This window comes from Pieris brassicae, chromosome 9 (assembly GCF_905147105.1).
Source record: "Pieris brassicae chromosome 9, ilPieBrab1.1, whole genome shotgun sequence".
Taxonomy (NCBI): Eukaryota; Metazoa; Arthropoda; class Insecta; order Lepidoptera; family Pieridae; genus Pieris; species Pieris brassicae.
In genome coordinates, this window is record NC_059673.1 from 3,654,861 (window position 1) to 3,675,466 (window position 20,606).

At 32.6% G+C, this 20,606-nt stretch overlaps 2 protein-coding genes and 1 long non-coding RNA gene across 4 annotated transcripts in view; 1 reads left to right on the top strand and 2 right to left on the bottom strand.

Moving 5' to 3' along the window:
* The window catches only part of LOC123714690 (neurogenic protein big brain), a 69,436-nt gene extending 65,095 nt beyond the window's left edge, over positions 1-4,341 (bottom strand). For both annotated transcript variants that reach the window (XM_045669059.1, XM_045669058.1), the window contains exon 1: positions 3,926-4,341. In XM_045669059.1, coding sequence (XP_045525015.1) covers positions 3,926-4,250 — 325 coding nt within the window. In that variant the 5' untranslated portion in view covers positions 4,251-4,341. The remainder of the gene's footprint in view (positions 1-3,925) is intronic.
* Positions 4,342-6,692: 2,351 nt separating this feature from the next.
* LOC123714176 lies at positions 6,693-8,398 on the bottom strand. Its single transcript, XR_006754278.1, has 2 exons — positions 7,985-8,398; positions 6,693-7,823 (listed from the first exon to the last, which is right to left on the bottom strand). It is a non-coding gene; the product is annotated as an uncharacterized LOC123714176 (long non-coding RNA).
* A 506-nt stretch (positions 8,399-8,904) lies between these two features.
* LOC123714305 (cullin-4A) lies at positions 8,905-18,669 on the top strand. The gene is made up of 13 exons (XM_045668526.1): positions 8,905-9,323; positions 9,403-9,545; positions 9,915-10,135; positions 10,726-10,914; positions 11,328-11,474; positions 11,752-11,938; positions 12,251-12,443; positions 13,137-13,438; positions 14,351-14,572; positions 15,413-15,520; positions 16,746-16,916; positions 17,784-17,936; positions 18,225-18,669. The coding sequence occupies exons 1-13, from the start codon at positions 9,074-9,076 to the stop codon at positions 18,318-18,320; spliced, it is 2,382 nt and encodes a 793-aa protein (XP_045524482.1). The 5' UTR covers positions 8,905-9,073; the 3' UTR covers positions 18,321-18,669.
* Positions 18,670-20,606: the final 1,937 nt, after the last annotated feature.

Consider the following 20,606-nt stretch of genomic DNA (forward strand, 5'->3'; position numbering starts at 1 on the left):
GTTAAATCTTTTTACAATATAGGCGTGTTGGTTCTTGGTTTCAACGTGAGACTAATTTAATCCCTAGGGTTACAACTACAGTTTCCCGGCTGTGCACCAATGGACTTTCTAAGTGCGTATTGAACACTTGCACGTACGGTGAAGGAAAATGTAAATCTGTATGTATATGTAAATCTTAACTTAACTTCATTATTGAGTTATCTGTACTAGAAGCAAGTTTTAAAAGAGGGCAAGTTGAAGTAGGTACAAACGAAGGGAGAAGTATAATTTGTATAAAGCATTTTCTTCACTGACCATAAATAACATAAGAAATAAAAATTAATTCAAATGTATTAAAAAAGATTTTTCGATTTAAAGCACGTACAAATAATACCTGAAACCTAACATCTATAGAGATATGTGAGACACAACTAGGGTTACATTCTGGATAGATGCCAATATAGGACGACATCAAAATAACAGTTTTAGCGAAAGCCTAGGTTCGAACATAAACTGCGTTGACTATCGGAAGCCGGGCTAACCCGTTGAGATACTAATCTCTCTCTCTCTCTATTTAGTTGTAAAACATACTGACATAGTATTTATTTGCCTTATTCAGTCCAGTTATTTTAGTGTATTTGTTACATAGAAAAACAAAGTATAGATTTATACACGATTGATTTATAACTATTTAGTATTGAGCTGCTGTATTTGTAACTTAGGCTAACTTGGTTTTTAACTTCGGTCCTTATAAAAAACGACTAACTGAAAAACTTCCTTTGACTTTGTCATTCGCAACAGCTCTATTTCCCCAGAAATAAACGTAAAGAGAACATTTCAATGTACTGTAAGTTTCGTATATTTTAATATTACATTATCTCCAAACGCGTATTTCATGGATTTTTACCATCTTAAAACGCGCACACACATTACAAATTTTCACACACACCTCCACAGGCAAATTACTATATTGTCTTTGTTAGTGCTTAATGCTTTTGATTACACCAGATACGACGAAGACCCATGTCTAAAATTGTAAATATTATCTATTTATTATATATAACAAATACCACGTAGTTATTTATAACCATATAAGTTACGGGAGAGCTGGATGTCCCTGGCATAAGTACTTAAAAACATTATATTTAATTTGAGTTACTATATGTTATAGAAATAGAATTATTATTTATTTTATAAATTCTTGTGGATTATAAAACGTTAAATAAATAAAATATAAAATTTACTTTACAAAATATAAACAGCTGATAACTGATCTGGTTCAGAAGCGAACGTAAAAAATTGGTACAATGGCAGGCAGGTAGGCATTTTATTACATTGCTCGGGGAAATGTAGGAATAAAATGAAAGAGATGAAATCGTAGCATTTGTCCTCTATATAACGCTCGTGACGGGAATTTGTCATAACAATAACCAGCTTGATATAAACGAAAATTCACAGAATTTCAACTTTCATACTCGGGAGTAATAATTCTGTATGAAAGCAATGATATTGTTAATGGGTATTTTTCTGCCCTATTTCTTTTTAGCTGTAATATGGTAATCCTGTCTCTATACAGTAAATAAAAATTCAAACTTATAAGGACTTTGTTGGCTCCGTGGATGTTTGATTGGCTTTCATTGCATTGTTAACTGATACCGCCGCCCATGGACACTCGCACTGCCAGTAGGCTCGCATGCCGCCGTGCCGTCTTTTCAAGAATTGGTACGCTCTTTTCTTGAAGAACTTTAAGACAAATTGGTTCGAAAATACTTTTTTTTTATATAATAGGGGGACAAACGAGCCTGCGGAACGCCCAATAAGGGTGGTCATCGCAGCCCATAGACACCTAAATTTAATAAAGGTGAAGATTATAAAGGTGACAACAATCTAGTGGGGCTAATTTTAAGCTATGTTCAGCCTTCTCTTCCTGATTGATGGATGTAAGGCGTAACCATTTCATACGTTAAAATAAAACGACCATTACTTTGTGTATAGTAACGTGTAGTATAGCGTTCAAAAAGTTTTATTTAAATTATTAATGTGTGTATAACGCATATGTATGACGTACCTATATTATAACGCACATAGACACAAAATATCTGCTACATAGACGGGAGTAGTAGTAGATATCTGTTCAATGGTTTTATGACATTCGTATATATCATCTGTGCTGTCTATTCTTAAAATGAATTGTGTAGTTTAGATTAAATTAAAATTATTAAAACATAATATCTAATCCAAGTACGTATATATGGCCTCAGGGTTGAGCCGTAAGTATACTATTGAATATTATTGTTATTATGTTCGATTCTGGTATGCTATATGTACACGACTTTACGCTCAATACGGCTTTGCGTTGTTATTGGAAATTAGCTGATAATTTATTGCAATTATATGTTATTCAGTTACATTAAGGAAAATTAGAATTACATCAGAAAGCGGCAATTTTTAATCTATATTCCAACAACTATTTGACCATATTAAAATTAATATAGATGATACATATATACTCTTAGTCCTTGAAATAGGGATGTCGACCCATTATACCAAATTAGGGTGACGTCGGCATATTTTAAAGATTTATTACAGCCCTGTTATTATACGCTAAGTTCAAAATTAGACCTCAATTGTTAGCGCCTCTCGGACACGCGTTCTCAATTTGATATAATTTAAAATGGCATTGTTCCTTCGAGACCATAAATACATGAGGGGATGAAAGGGTGAACAGTGACACGTGTGATCCTTAAATAATGTTGAATACCATATCTATAATCAATAATTAGATATATATATCTCAACTATATTTAAGTTAAGGAAGTTTATGACAATTGACACGTTAGACTTGAGTAGATTACAAACACGATCGTATTTTTTTTTAATATTATGGCCTGGTAACGAGACCTTTAAGCCATACACGTAGGATATGCTATAGATAAAACAGAAGAACAGTTTTTTGCCCAACACTGTTTCAGAGCACACGATATGGTTGCGACTTCAGCGTGACGAATATTGAAAGGTCTATATCGAAATTTCATGGAAAACCGTCGGAATTGATCGATATGACTATTAGAAGTCACGAAGTACTGTCGATATTACTACAACTAGAAACTACATGAAGAATAACTTAACCAAGTTGAACACTTTCCTCATTTTAATTGACGACATCAGATACATCAAGCATTCTACGAGTAATAAAAACTAGAAATCATAGTCAATTTATCTAATATAATATTCAATAATATATTATATTCTCTAGAATAATTAAGCGTCTAATCTGTATTCTTTAAAAATTTACGATTTTCTTTAACAAAGTTCTGTCACAAAGCCAGATGTTAAATAGGTACACTAACAAAAGCAGGATAAGATATTGGCAGAGCGTATTGTATCAAAATACCGGTATACAAAAAGAAAAAATTACAAGAACACCTGGCCTGTTGACGAGCAGGTAGAAACATACCTTTCAATTTTTATGGAGGTTTGCACTGCATACGAATTGTTACTGAGGTATACGTTAGGTACGTTTAAAAAAATGAATTTTTTATCGCGTTTATAAATGTGTTGACATTTTCCTCATTCAACTATTAAATCTTGAAGTCTATCGCAGTATTTTTTTGTTTATATTGCATTTTTTTCCCTTTTATTTATAACTGTATTCGGAGATATGCTCTATGGTATTTCTCTTCAATTATTTATTTATTAATACTAAGGTATACTATCACCAAAAAAGGAAAACATTATTTAACGGGCGGATTTAATTAATTTTTAGCGGTATTTGTAAATTTTTCGATTAAATTTTTTATCTAAGATGACGCGGAATTTCGGGTCCAATTATTTAGCGATTGATCGAATGGAATAGATCTAATTTGACGCATTTCTTTTCTTGTTTATTATATGATAATACTAATAAACTATCTAAATTTTAAACATAGTTAAAATTAAAATATACCTGATATGTGAGCGAAGCATAAAGTCAATGTTGCGATAGCGCAACCGGAAGCGAGAGCTGTGGAAAGCAACACAGCTGAGGCAGATGCCCCGATACCAGCACCACCTGCTGCACCACACACGATAAAAACATACAAGAAAGACGCCGCACATTCAGCAACTACAGCTTTCCACAGTGATAAAGTCCTCACTTCCAACCTGGCCGGCACTCTGCCCCCCAAACTCGCTTCATTAGAATTACTACGCAAACACTCTAATTTCTCAAATAATGTCACTATATGCTGCTCTAAATTGTCATCGGAAATATTGAATGCCTGTTCACCCATGGTGACTAAATACGCATAACTCTTGGACACGTTAACGTCAGTATCAAAATAATGACGTCAAATAGCGCGCGTATTGCAGCGGACGCCCACGACGTCGTTGCACTATGTCCGTAACGCGGAGTGAATGGACGAACACTGAGTGAATGAAGGGGAGAGCGCGGGACGCATCCCACTTGTTACTCCCCCGCCGAAACCTGCACGAGGGTGTAAGTGGACGATAATACAATACCACTTAATTGTGCTAACCATTATCATAATTTAAATCGACTAATACGTACATGTTTTAAATTCTATATACGCTTTTTACACATCTGTTTAAGAGTCTAATATTTGCAATATGTTCGCAATTTTCACAGAAGTCCCTTTCTGAACTCAACAACATAAAAATAAAATATTGAACTCAGTTACCACAAAAAAGCGCTCTCAGATTTTATATAGAAATATTTGATTATTACTTATCAAATTCTTGGTTGGAACTACTTCGGTGGAAATAAACTGTATTCCCGGCACGTACACTAGATGTCGAACTAGATCCAGCACTAGTAATTTAATAAAGTGTATTAAATAAAAAAACAAGGATCCATGAGGAAGGTGCGTCAGATGAAGATAGTGAAACATTTGTATAGCGAAGGACTAATTTATTATGGTATAATAATTTCACCAATGGACAAGGGAATCTTAATTTAATGGAAATATAAAATATTAAGTAATATAAAACTAAAACATTAGAATGCATTTGTGTATGCTAGAATAACTTCCACCCTACAGCCCTTATTGTATTTCGATTTAGTTACGCTGTACGAGAATGTGACCAATTCTAGACGCCTGCCAAAATCTGCGCCTGTGCGTTAATATTTCATGGCCCTTTTATTTCTGCTAACTATTATTTTCCCACTATCTAATCATGTTTACTACAGCGGCTAAACGTAAAGATACAGTAGCCACAAATTTATTTACATAACTAATAAAAACGTACAAATAAATTATTAGTAAATAAATAATAATACATATAAAATATATTCGTGAATGATTATTGATAAATAATATTTCACATAATCTTAAGGTCATGTTATATGTTCAATAACTAAGTAAATGATAAATTATATTCATATGGCCACTGGCGATGTACAAGATATTTTATAAGTGCATAGCAAAGCACAACTGAAGTATCACGAGACCATATTTTAAAATCTAACTAAAATCTCTGACTAAATTCGCCAAATAGAAAGATTTAGTTTCTATGACAATTCTTAGAAAAATCATTACGGTGTACTTATTTTAATAATCGGACCCAAACGGGATTTGAACCGATCTACATCGAACAGTATGACAGTAGGTATCATCAAGTATCTCCCAACGTAGGTATTTTTCTCAATAGAAAGAAAAAGCGGATTTAAAACGCGATAGGTTGGTGGCAACATATTTTTATATGGGAAGAATCAGCAGCGCTGCAAAGCATATTTGATACTAAACCATAGAGAAATAATATATACTGGGAATAGAGAGCTATCTTACAGCTTTTTTGTCATATCTTAATCTATACGTCGTTGTGAACATACAACGCCATCTCTTATCGATATCGAAAACTAACGATATGTATGCGTGTGTACCATCACATGGCTATGCACTATAAAAAGTAGAGAATTAGGCACAAATACTACAATGGTATAGATTATATAGGAATATATTATATAATCTAGACCATAGTAGTACTTGTACCTAGTTCTTAATAGTTTAATGAATATTGAAGTTCGAGAGTAGAGTAACTCATATTTTATTACAATATATTTTGTAACTGCTTTACTTCAATAACCATAAAGTGACAAAAATATGTATTTACCTACATGATACAATTATTTAAATAAAAGACCATTAACAAAAACGAAATATTTATTTCTTAAAATGTTTGTGTTTGTTGAAATATTCTTGGGCGAAAGATTTCATTTCATCATCACCAGAATAGGCCAATTTTCCACATAATATTCGGTTGATTGACCTACACCAACTGTATACTAAGACATTCAGTGTCATTTCTTCAAATTTTTTTTGAGCCTCTTTATGTGTTACACATTTGAAGGGAAATGACACAAATGTGTCAGTGTACATTTTTATCATACCTTTTACAGCACACTTTAGAACATTTTTTTTAATGTGTCACACATACAATATGTTTTTCGTTAAAACATTGGTCTAACTCGAGCAATGGATAATTTAACCACTTCTTATTTTTAAAATATTCTTTTGATTGTATGTTGCTGTTGTTTGTTTCATTTTGATGCCCTAACACATCTTTTTTGCATGTTTTACTACTTTTAATGATAAATTTCAAACACTGACAGAACCCAGCCGCAAATGTATGCCCCTGTCCTAAATCACATTCACCTTCACTGGCGTTGTGTATGAATTTTACTTTCTTCGGGAACGACAGCTTCTATCAGTTGATTTTCTTTGAGAAAAAAGTCTAAGGTTTGCAGGCAATCGTTTTTATCGTCTTCACAATTACATTGCACTGAATCAGGCGTGTTATAATTATTAAGCAACAACGCTTTGAATGCTCCTTCAAAATTTACTGTGTTACGAGAAATATTCGTCGCACCAAAGCTCCTGACGTTCCCGAAGAAATTTTCGGGACAAAATTTTCCTTAGCTCTTGCATATCTTCAATTGTTTTAATGAAATTTTCTATTGATGGTACAACCAATTCTACCACAGATATTTTATTTCCTTTTTTTTTAGCTATAAATTTGACACTTTAAAAGTTGGGAGTGCATCTCAATCAAACAAATTTTCCATTATAAGATAGAACGGAATTATTTGTCGGCATGCCGGCGGTAGTACTTCTCGGGCTGCCAAATGCTCCGCCGCAACAGCTACGCTGTGCCTGAAAATTTGCGCCGATGTTTTTACGGGCATTTTTTTTATTTTTGCTATGTTAATTTCTGCAGTCATCGGAGTTCTCCAATGATTTATCGGCAGCATACAGTAGTTCAATGTACGTTTTAATAAATGTGGAACATCATAAATGGGAATAATTTTTCGTTTGTTCACTTCAAAGAAGTTAACTTTGTTCTCCTTACCTTTTCTGAGATGATTTACTCTTATATCGGCCACAAGCTCATTAATGACACTCACATTAACTGTGCTCTGGTCACACACAGTACATAAAACGGACCAGCCAGTTGCTTGCAAAATTTTGATAATTGTTACTGGTGAAATAATAAGCGACACTTTGTTTGTTCCTATTTTTAATGCCCTTCACCATGAAAACCAATGGATGGCTTGCAAATACTTGTTTGCCATAAGTTGCGAATCCTTTTAATTTGTCGGTTGCTGCATCGTAATGCACTTGCACATAAGGGACATCTCGTCAAAGATTAACGTGCACAGTTTATTCGCGAGGCAAATCATGCACATCTATTTTCAATTTACTTTATTGATGGCCGGCTTTAGTTTTATTTCAGAAATTAATCTTTTTAAACATTTTGCTGATGGCAATTTTAAATATTTTGCCATCTGGTGGTAGCTTTGTCCTGGTATATGTTCGAAAATATTATAATATTATGTTCAGAACAACCTGAAATTAAGAAAGAAGAACCAATGTCAACACAGAAACTATTAAATTAATTGTTATTGCTGATTGATAGAGAAATCCAGTAACATACACACAAAAAGAAATACAGGCAAATTATAGATCTCTTTTTTTGTAGTCCCTTAAAACGAAATTATTTTATTTACCTGCGTCTAATTGGGTGTCCAGTTCCATTTCCTGACTGACCATATCGACTCGACGTGCTTAACAGAGTATCTCACAATACAGAAAACAGGATAAAATACAAAATTAACAGCAAAATGGTAACGCAACAAGCAGGAGTCAGTTTGTAATTTGAAATTTTTGTTTTGACACTTTTGCCGTTGGGAATTGGCATTCAAATACCTGATCTAACATTTTTATGTAAAATTTTTACAAAATATCCTTTAGAAATATTTTGTTAGAATTTAGTTAAATTGAATTATTTATTTACTTAATCTGCATCTAAATATGCGTAAAAGTAAATCAAAGTATTTTTTGAACGTTTTAAATAGTAATCACATTTTTCATTAAAGCGGCATCTCTTGAGCACAGTAGAATGAAACTGTCACCCCCCCCTCCCTGTAGTAAATGGAAACACGGACTCATATCGATGCATTCGAGTTACCACTTCAGTACATAACAGTGACATTAGTTGATATAGTCAGCTACATTAGATGACGTTTAACAATAATTCATATAATCTTCTGACAATTACCTGGTTTAGTTATTATTTAACTCGTTATTTAATTAATCTGATTAAAAACAAATTATATCTAAGTCGAATATGTGAATCAAATGTTACTTTAATGATATTAAGAAAAGACTTTAAAATAAGAATTAAGTATTGAAACATTATGACATTTTCGTTGAGATAATCATTATAAATTTTCTTTTAAAAGAAAATGGGGTGACTATTACATTTTTTTAAAACTGTTTGTTTAAAAAGATTGTATACTTTGTTTTAAATATATAATATAAGCTATAAGACAACGCTGAATGGTTGTAAGCTCACACCTTGGAACTATTTATACTCTGTAGTTCGGGTAATGTGGTTTAGCCTGGCCGGAAAGCCAATCATTTAAAAAATATTCATAATAGCGACCTCTATTTCGATTTTCTAAAAAGAAAACATTTATTTTTAATGGTGGTTTTGCTAGGAAATATCGGCTGAACGCGTTTGCCTTATAATTTGTTATAAATTAAATTTAATTATATTAAATTACGTTGTGGCTGCGGCCATAATATGCTTTCTTATGTCGGAAATAGCTAAAACGCAAGATCTGGTTGAGGAGGGTGGTAATCAGTGTAGAAAACGCTCTCATACCAATATCGAACATTGCACGAAAAGAGCAAAATTAGACGACATGAGTTCTAGTGAAAAGAAAGCGAGTTTTTCAATTTTAAATACCAATTCAAATGGAAATAGTATAGCATTAAAACTGGCCTCGTCAATGACCAAACCCGGGGCGACTGCTAAGAAGCTGGTTATAAAGAACTTTAAAAGTGTGTTTATACTTGTGACCTGCAGACGTATTTTCATAACCTTTATGACATTTGGTTAAATAATATGCATATGTTGCAGGTAAACCGAATCTTCCCGAGAATTACCAAGAGACGACATGGAGCAAATTACGAGAGGCTGTGATCGCGATACAGACCTCAAAATCAATAGATTATTCGCTGGAAGAACTATACCAGGCAGTTGAAAATATGTGTAGTCATAAGGTAATCCATTTGAGATTTTCTGAATAAGGTTTTGCTATTCACCTTGTTACAATGATGGTATGGGGCTGCTGAAATATTGTTAAATAGATTCTTTAATCAATAACAATAATTTTATACAATTTCTTCCAAAACTTTAAAACACAAATAATGATTTAAATCCAAAATTATATACCTGATTAAATGAATGATGACTGAAAACAATATAATGAGCTATTTTGCTCTTTCTATAAGATGTTTATTTACTTCTATATTCTTAACCCTATTAACGTAACCCAATATATATAATATATAACACCATACAATAATAAATTTTAATGGCAAAAGTGTTGTATGAATGTTACTCAACCAAACTTAATTTTTCACTTTTAGATGGCCTCACAGTTATATGTCAATCTTACAAATTTAGTAGAGGGACATGTGAAATCAAATATAGAACAATTTCTTTCTGAAAGCATGGATCGACAGGTTTTTTTAAAACGAATGAATGACTGCTGGAAAGCACACTGTCGTCAAATGATAATGATAAGAAGCATTTTCTTATATCTTGACCGTACCTATGTTTTGCAGAATCCCAGTATTCATTCTATTTGGTAAGTATACAAACTTGGTAAATTAATAATAAGAATATAGTAACAATGTCAAAGCAAATGTAAGATCCTAGCTACTTAGTTATTATATTGGATATTGACTAGTTATTTTATAATATATAATGTCTTAAAATCATCATGTGTCTCATTCTTTCTGTGGCCATTTCTAAGTTTAAAATTAATTTGTGAAAACTTACATTCAAGGGTTTCAATAGTGATTTTGTGTTGTCTCATTTACTGCTTTATTTTAGCATATACATTATGATGAAATATTGTAATATAAACCTAAGCTTGTTTTTACAGTGACAGATCAGTAAAAATAAAAAAAAACATAAATTACTGTCAAACATACTATAACAATGAAATTTCTCAAATTTGGTTTATGTACTCTTGTGTAGTGTCTCCTAGGTAACTTAAATTCCTTGCTAATCAACAAGCTTTTACTAATAGAACAATTAACAATTTAATTATTCTTTCTTCTAGGCAATGATAATTTGCTAATTTCAATACTCTGTGTATAAAATATCAGTAAAGCATACTTTTATTATTTGAAATTTTGAATCTGAAAATATTAAGAAATTTTATGTTTTCAGGGATATGGGTCTAGACCTATTCCGACACCATATAGCAATGAACACATTGATCCAAACAAGGACAGTGGATGGTCTGCTGCTTCTAATTGAAAGAGAGAGAGGAGGAGATTCTGTAGACATCTCTCTACTAAAAAGCCTGCTGCGGATGCTATCTGATCTTCAGATTTATCAAGATGCTTTTGAGCATAAGTAAGTTGTAATAGGGTACCATTCATATTATTAGCAACAAAACATGGGCTTAATATATTGAAGTAAATTATCTGGATGCCTGTTGTTGTAAGCATCAAGAATAGTGTACCAATATATGAAATAAATAAATATTTGATCTAATTCAATTGAAACTGCATGTTCACCGTAAATATATGAGAATAATAATCTCAAGATAAAAAAAGCAACTTCACTGGTATATAGTATGAATTACAAGATCTTAAATTTAAATACCCAAATATCAATATTAGAATAGTAATATTAAATTTTTTGGCAACTACCAAGATTCTTTGACTTTTGATTGAACCCATTTTCTGAGCCAGTGCCAACTTCTAAAGAACAATAAAAAGTCTGCTTTATCTGTTACTACAACTCTTTATTTATTTCCCCTATAGATTCCTTCAAGCAACAGAACGACTGTATGCAGCAGAGGGCCAACGATTAATGAGGGAGCTACCAGTCCCTGAATACCTTGCTCATGTAGAGAAGAGGCTTCGGGAAGAGAATGAGCGCTTATTGCACTATCTCGACCCCTGTACCAAGTAAGTTCTATTAAGTTTTTAGCCCCTGTGATAAAAAATTAATTAATTTACAAAGTTTTCTGAATTCATCTCATTCTGTCAAATTGCATTTACAATGTGATAAAAAGAGATAAAAACTATTATAATATTAAATTGTATATATATTTACCATTGTTTTGCGCTGTCTATGGCTGTAGACAGCGCATGGCTATTCTACCTTGTGATGTGTTTCCTATCCATGTTGTAAAAATAAATAACGAAAAATAAGGTCTAATGAAAGAGTTGATTGTTTTTCCAGGTGGCAATTAATTCATACAGTAGAAAGGCAGTTGCTTAGTGAACACCTAACCGGTATCCTTAGCAAGGGCTTAGAGTCCCTGATGGACGGACCTCGGTTACATGACCTAACCACACTTTATAACCTCTTTAGTAGAGTGAAAGATGGACTGAATGAACTGTGTAATCACTTCAATGCTTATATAAAGGTAGGCAAAGTCTAAAAGAAAGTGTTAACTGGATTCAATTGCATATATTTTTTGTTATTGGAAATATAATACTGTTCATATTTGTTATATGATATACCGTATGCATGACAAGTCTGTCTTCCAGGGAATTTCTAAATTTATTTTATTTATTATTTAATAAGAATTTGATTTCTAAACTTTTATTGATTTAAACATATGATACTGTCATAAACATTGTGTGTGTTTACATTTATTTGACGTCATTTCAAGGCTTTTAATTACAAATTAAATAAAATGAACAAAAGCTTATTAATTTTGATAATTTTTTTTTAGAAAAAAGGTCGAACGATAGTAATAGAACCAGAGCGTGATAAGACCATGGTTGGCGAACTGCTGGAATTCAAAGAACAGTTGGACAACATCGTCACTGGCTGCTTCCAGAGGAACGATCGCTTCCTCTATTCCATGAGGGAGGCATTTGAGTTCTTTATCAACCAACGACAGAATAAGCCTGCTGAACTTATTGGTGAGAGAGCTGAATGTTTAAAAATCTTAACTTTAAAAAGTATTTATATATTATATTTGATTGAATATGTATATTATATTTGATCTATTAAGGCCATGTTGTGTAGATTAACATTTTCTTTATATCTAAGAGGGAAACGCATGTGTACCAAAAATATCCACTTAGGCCTGAATCTACTATTCAGAGACTGGCTGAAGCAAGGCCGCGTTAGAGCGGCTCCAGCATCGCTCTAACAAACTACCGGGGCCATGACCCATCTTATATGTTAAATTTATTTAAAGAGAAACCGATTTAAGAAAAAAATTACAATGACAGCTCCAATGCTACACTAACAAAGACTTGGAAATTAAAACCATCCAAATGACAATTGACCTTCCATTAGAAAATTTAATTTTGCAAGTGTGACTTCCGTATGCCAAAATCCAATACGTATGGCGGTCAAACATAGTGCTAATATTTCTTGATTTTACATAGTCATAAAATCTGATAAAAGCCAGGCCGAATAATAATAATAAAAACAATAATTTTCCCTTTCATAAATGATTGAATCCTTGTTATATCTTGAGTATTTATTGTATTTCGTTATTTATATGTATGTTAGTATGATAATAATTAAGTATGAAAATATATATATATATATTGTTTAACCATTATTTTGTTCGAATAAATCAAAATTATGGTATATATTTTCAGCCAAATTTGTTGACTTAAAACTCCGCGCGGGTAACAAAGAAGCTACAGAGGAAGAACTGGAACGCTTACTCGATAAAATAATGGTTTTATTCCGTTTTATTCATGGAAAGGATGTTTTTGAGGCGTTTTACAAGAAGGATCTGGCCAAACGACTCCTCGTTGGCAAATCTGCTTCCGTGGATGCCGAGAAATCCATGTTAAGTAAGCTCAAGCAAGAGTGCGGAGGCGGCTTCACTTGCAAACTAGAAGGAATGTTCAAGGATATGGAGTTATCTAAAGATATCAATGTTACATATAAACAGGTATTTATTGGCATTTCATTTATTGATAAAATAAGTTTTTCAATTACAATTAGGCTTTACCTTCAAGACTCTATCTAATTTACGATTAAAAACGTTTATATAATATTTTTTACTAGATTTTAGTTTTGTTAATTATTTAGGCACTTCTAGTACCTAAATTCCATATTAGGCTTGTCTGGAAGAAATCGCTTGTTAACGGTAGAGCCGCTCGTTGCCTGATTACTTATGTAAACTGCATTTTTATATGTATATTTTTTTATAAGGTAACGAAGTGTAAATAAATATGGCACTACAAACGGAAAATGTTTTCCAAAAAGATATATGAGATCTTTAATTAGTTTAAATTTAAATAAAAAAATATAGATACAATTTCCTTTATTATACAAAATATTAAAATTTATGACGGCTTTTTTAAATTTATTTGCGATCATTACATACATTACATCATAGAACATTACCATCTAGGCTAACTTATGGCTAATAAGTAATTTAAATCTTATCAAAAATACTACTTACAGTCTCCAAGAGAGAGACTCTGTCATGTACAGTTTTTTTCCACTAAGCACTGTTTAGCCTCTAAGACTGACGTGCACGCCCACTAATCCACTCATCTATAAAAGTCTATTTATGTCTTCGAATTTATGACAAATAATTTCATAGTACTTGAGCTGTCAACACTTTTAATAGCCTTCTGTAAGGCTCTATTCGATATTTAATAATAATAAAAAAAACATATATAGAACGGGCAAACGGGCAGGAGGCTCATCTGATGTTAGGTGACATGCCCATGGAAACTATCAATGCCAGAGAGTTCGCGAGTGCGTTGCCGGCCTTTTGTTTAGGGAGTAGTAAATTTTTTAAATATAACACGAAATTGAAGATATTGAGAGATCGTCCTTTGTAAAATTTCAGCACTTAGCAGCAAGCCAAGAATCGAGCAGTTTAGATCTATCAGTGTATATCCTAACCATGGGTTTCTGGCCGACGTATCCGCCGGTGGAAATCCGACTTCCGGCGGAACTGACCCGGCATCAGGACCACTTCGGCAAGTTCTATCTGGCGAAGCATTCTGGCCGAAAGTTGCAATGGCAACCCACGCTCGGACATTGTGTACTGCGGGCGCATTTTGCTCAGGTATTGTTATCTTTTGCCCAATTGCCCCTACAGGCCCAGGTTTATGGGGCAGTCACATAATCGTTATTTTTAAGAAGCCGTAACAAAACAATTGAATTAAAATATTACCATTCTGAGTATATGAGAAATACTCCTCGCTATGTATTTTTTGAACAATAAATTAATTAAAAATATTTCACCGGCCATAACAAAGTCATATGGCATTCAGTGGCGTATCTATACCACCTGGGGCCCGTGGCAATTTCCTTTGATGGGGCCCTATCAGTAAAAATCCTCACGTACTCAGTTTAATTTTAATTAATTTCGAGATTTTCAGCGTACTCAATTACACGTATATGTCCCACTAATGCCACAATAATAATTCCTTTATTAGGTGAGATCGAATGGTTTGAGGTCCCCACGCTAGACCAATGCGTATTGTATTCATCCATAGAACATAATATCTCAATGCAATTCATCATCTATTCGGTAGCTTTTCGGTGAAGGAAACGTGAGGAAACCTGCATAAATTTACAATGAAATAAAAATAAAAAAAATTTGAGATCGCGGCCTCTTGGGTCGGGGGCCCCGTGGAATTTTGCCAGGTCTGCCACCCTATTGTTACACCACGGCATTCACTAAACCATATACTATTATTCTAAAAAACTAACATACATACACAATAACTGTCTTTATAACGTTAATTATATGTGGTTCCGTGTTATTTCCATAAAAAAGGGTTACACATTAAACATATTGTATGTTAAAATTCATATAGATATAGTAATATTATTAGTTAGATAACTTTAAAAAAACACAATTTATTTTATTTAAATTTTAACTAACGAATATTTTTTTCAGGGTAAAAAAGAGCTGCAGGTGTCGTTGTTCCAAGCATTAGTTTTACTATTGTTCAATGATGGTGACAATCTCTCATTTGAGGATTTGAAGGCGAATACCAATATTGAGGTAATTTTCATAATCATTTATCATTCTTAACCAATCGTTATATAGAAAAAAATGTGTGTGTGTATTAGTGTGAAACTAAAAGTGATACTTCTAAAAAAAATAAGGTCGTTATTTTTCGAAAAATGATCTACTATATGCAAGTTTTACAGAAATTTGTTAAATTGGATAAAGTTTAAAAAATACTTTTATTATCATAGACATGAATACAAATAATACAATTATTTCATTTTACCTTATTGCCACTAAGATTATTACAGAATATCATTAACTTTAATAGAATTATTACTATCATTCTTATCGTTATTATATATATATTTTTTTAATGGCTTTGAATCTCTTCGAATCAACCGTGGTAGGGACGAAACATGGCGCGTAACGGAAAACTGTGACGCGTAACCGAAAAATGTTTCGGTATTTTACAACGCCGATAAAGAAGTTTCACTTCAAAATAATTTTATCTTCACTTGTGTCTTTTTACTGTTTGTGATGAAAATTAACGTAATTATCAGTCACCGTATATAGACTCAGATGTTTAGACTCGTATTGAAATTGAAAAATGTCCCCGGCCAAAAAGGTTTGCAATCTCTGACATGTCAAAAAATTATAGCTGTCAGAATTTTACAGAATTAATTAGAATACTATTCAATCTGAAGAACATATAGGGTTGTAGCGCCATTGAATTATTATTATTACCAATCTAAATAATATTACCTTAAACAATACATCGATCCTGACCTGAACTCCGCCTACGGACTCGCCTGTCTACCATATACCGACAACGAATTATATCATATTTCGGCCATACAATGCGCTGAGGCGATGAGGACTTGGAGAAAATCATCATCAATCATGGTCATGGTTGGTACAGAACCATAACGTGGCCGTTCTGCTGGACGGATCAAGAGAAAGACTCGTCGTCGTCAAAGCTGTACACTGTCATAACAGAGGCGCTGGAAACATTGACAGATGTAGCCTAGTTGACCACGACGCTCACACATGAGCTGCCGATTGAAGAGAGAAACAATAACTGTTGAGATTTTTCTTTAACTTTGTAAATATTTACAAATTCTGCATATCCATATCTGCTCACACTTTGAAATCAATTTTTCTTCAGTTTTAATAATGATTTTTTTTTATCACTTCGTGTTTGTTGTTTATTTCATTCTTGTACCAATGTATCAGTGTGCCGAGCGTTGGCAATACATTTAAATTATTAATGTTTCAGGAAGGCGAACTCCGTCGCACGTTGCAGTCTCTGGCGTGTGGCAAAGCGCGAGTGGTTTGCAAATCGCCTCGCGGAAGGGAAGTGGCCGACACGGATACCTTCACGTTCAACGGCGACTTTGTCAATAAGCTGTTCCGCATCAAGATTAACCAGATACAAATGAAGGAGACGGTAATTATTCAACTAAGTCTCGCACTAGGGCGAAATGTTTTGGTAATTTTAGGATAAAGTCAATCAACACACACATTAGACAAATCACTCTGTGCCAATAGGTTATGCGTTTAATCATGTTGACGTTAATGCATGTTGTATGTTAATGAATAACCAAAGATCTAAAATCAGTCAATCATGAATCTAAAACCGAATTAGTTCGCACAAATATAACTTATTTCCTAGCTACAGTCGTATTTTAATGTGAGTCGTCAAATAAATGTCACTGACAGTAGGAATGTGCACGTAATACAACCCGTTATCGATACTTAGCTACCCATGAAAGCACTCTGAGTTCAAGTTTCACGTAATCCCTACAGGGGTCTTTGATTTTCTGTTCTCTCTTTTCTTTCTTTGATGACGCGGATGCTATGGGGATTTACATGCTGATTACGTCAGCAGTAATTATGTAAAAAAAATCTCATATGGCCAACCATAATAATATTAAAAGCTTTTTCACAAGGGGGAGGGGGGATAGATGTAGTAAATCGCTTACGTAATACCTAAACGGCTTTTGACTCCTGATTTTCTATAAATTTAAGATCTATTGCTATGATACTTATGACATTACCTACGCTTCGTTCAATGGAGAATTTATTTTCTAACTGTTATCGATATGCATCTCTACAATTCTTTCCTCTACAAATAACTACTCTTAAGACCTGTAAGTGCGAGCGAGATAGACAGATAAATATGATTCCCGAAGCCTCAGCTCATAATGCGTATATAATCTTTGCGACGGCCTTTAGAGATAAAGGAAATAATAGCAGTGGGCCCGTTGCAAATACGCCTACGAACCGGTTAAACCTAATATTTGGATAATTCCAGACCGAAGAACAAAAAGCGACGGAGGAGCGCGTATTCCAGGATCGACAGTACCAGATCGACGCGGCCATTGTTCGTGTCATGAAAATGCGGAAAGCGCTTTCTCATAATCTCCTCATTTCGGAACTTTATAACCAGCTCAAGTTTCCCGTTAAGGTAAATAAACAGTTTCATTATAAAGTCTTTGAGACTGACTTGAAAAAATACTATATACATACTTCCTCACATATTATATACTCAATATATATGATATATTATGTAGCATAAAGCATTAATTTTGAATGTGTATATATGTTTTTGGACAATTATTTAGTGAAATATTGTGTTTAAAAAACAGTTTTAAGTAAGAAAATTATGAAAACAGATATAACTACCCAACCTAACACAAACAAATAATAATGGTTTTAAAACATTTCCGTAAGTGAAGTTCAATTTCTTTTCTAGCCGGCTGATCTCAAGAAACGTATAGAATCGCTCATCGACAGAGATTATATGGAGAGAGACAAAGACAACCCCAACCAATACAACTATGTCGCCTAACTTCGCCTACCCTTTTTACGACCAGATCACTACATCAATTTTTCCTACCCTCATTACGTCCCCGAACAATTTTTGACAAATTTGTGGGAAATAACAAATATTAAAATTTTAATAACCAATTCAAACGTGTATAGTTAAGCGGAAAGTGGTTATACTTTAATTTTGTTGGAATTTTTTACATATTCCGTGGTTAAGTTATTCAACTTCGTGATAAAAATGCTTGAATAAATATTTGATAGCAAGTTTAACTGAAGTATGTTTGACTTTTAAGATGCTTGTTCATTCACTCATTGTCATCTCTATTTATTAAAATAGTAAACAGGAGGGGTGACAAAATATAAAAGTATGTATTTATAATTTTGTGTTTTATTTGTCCTTGTAACATAAATTTTGTATGCATGGGAATTGTAGTAAAGTTTGATTATTAAATATATAAAAATCGTGTATACAAATCATCGGACTTCCAAAAAAAAACTTGAGAGGTGTCCAGGGACACCCGGATGGAATGAAGTTCCTTTCGATTAATTAGTGAAAGAATTGTAATAAAATTTAATCTTTTTTTTAAGTTAGAAAAAAAGTAAGGCATTCAGTTCATTAGAGGTTAGGTTTAGGTTTAAAGAATTTATTTCTCAAAACATAAAGTTGTTTTAATTTAATTAAGTTTGTCTCGATATATATTTATGGTAGGTGAAAGATAATTATATTTTGCAATACTTCAATGTTCGTTAATTTAGTTTCGGCGGCGCTGTCTCATACTTCAATTAAATAAATAAATGTGGCTTGACCAACGAGTTGTAGATGATGTAACGTATCTGATGTGCTCAACTCAAGGCGCCTTGCATTCTAAGACGGAGATATTTTTCTGTACTTTTTTGTTTTATAATCGTATTATTTATTTTTAAGGGGTCATGTGGTAAGACTTTTTTATTTTTATATATAATGTAGCATGATTTCGACGCGTTAACAGTGAGTAAATTATATTGAAATCATGTGAAGAGTAGATTAAGGTCTTATTGGGCTCTGCTAAAAATAATATTTATTGAACTGCCAAAGTAAAATAAACACGTATCATCTACATATAAAGTAAGGTGACCGTTTAATCCAAATTCATGCAAGTTATTTATATAAATAAGAAAGAGCAATTGACGCTAAATACAGCCCTGTGGAATGCCATATTCGATTACTTTGAATATTATCTATTTCAACTACCTGAAATCAATTGAAAAATTTGAGAGCTGAGCCTTTGATTCCAATACATTCAAGCTTTTGTAGTAGTAGTTTATTGTTAACAGCATCAAATGCTTTTTTTATATCGATAAATACACCTAATGCAATATTATTATTATCTATAGGCTGTCTCAGTAAGAGTGCACTTTTTAAAATTTGAATATTTTTTTTCATGCAAGTGGCAACTCTGAAATTTGACAGCTGTCAACTCTGTTTATTCCGATTATTAAAAATGGAGCGCTTTCCGAAAGAACAATGCGTTATAATTGTGAAAACCCATTACAAAAATGGGGAAAGTTACGCTGAAACCGCTTGCAAACTTGAAGCAGTGGGGGTTATTTGCCAAATATTTCATTCCATATTTAATCGGAACATGTCTTCTTTACAATACAATAAAAATATCGCAACTCGTGTCATTAAATAATTGATTTTATTTTAAAATGAAAAAATGCACTCTTACTGAGACACCTTTATGTTAGTCCTAATTTTAGTAATTAAGTCAATAGTTGCAGTTAAAGTATTACTTTTTGGTCTAAAACCATATTACTGCCATTTAAATAAAAAAAATATTGATACAAAAATTTAAATGTTTATTGTCGATAGTTTTTGAAAATATCACGAAATAAAACATGCCCTAAACTTAAAGGAATGAAAAGCTGTTATATAAATAAATGGGTTTTCTCAACACTAGTACTGTACTATACTGTACTTAACTACTTTAATTACTTTTACAATTAGTAATTGATTTGCGTAACTCGTAACTGTCACACGTTTTTCTTGATTTTAAATGATCAAATGATTTTGTTAAATTCAAGAAAAAATTACATTATTTCATTTATTAGGCTTTATCATACATACACTGGGGGATAATAAATAATTAGACATATGTAACTATTTTTATTTCCTAACAATTGTTTTTACAAATATTCGCCGATTTTATAACTAAGCAATAATTTATTTGATTTCTATTTACATTGGAAGTCTACAGGTTTATAAATAATATTAAAATGAGGTTTCTTTCGTCATTAGTTTGAGCAATTTATACAGTAAGATGAAGTA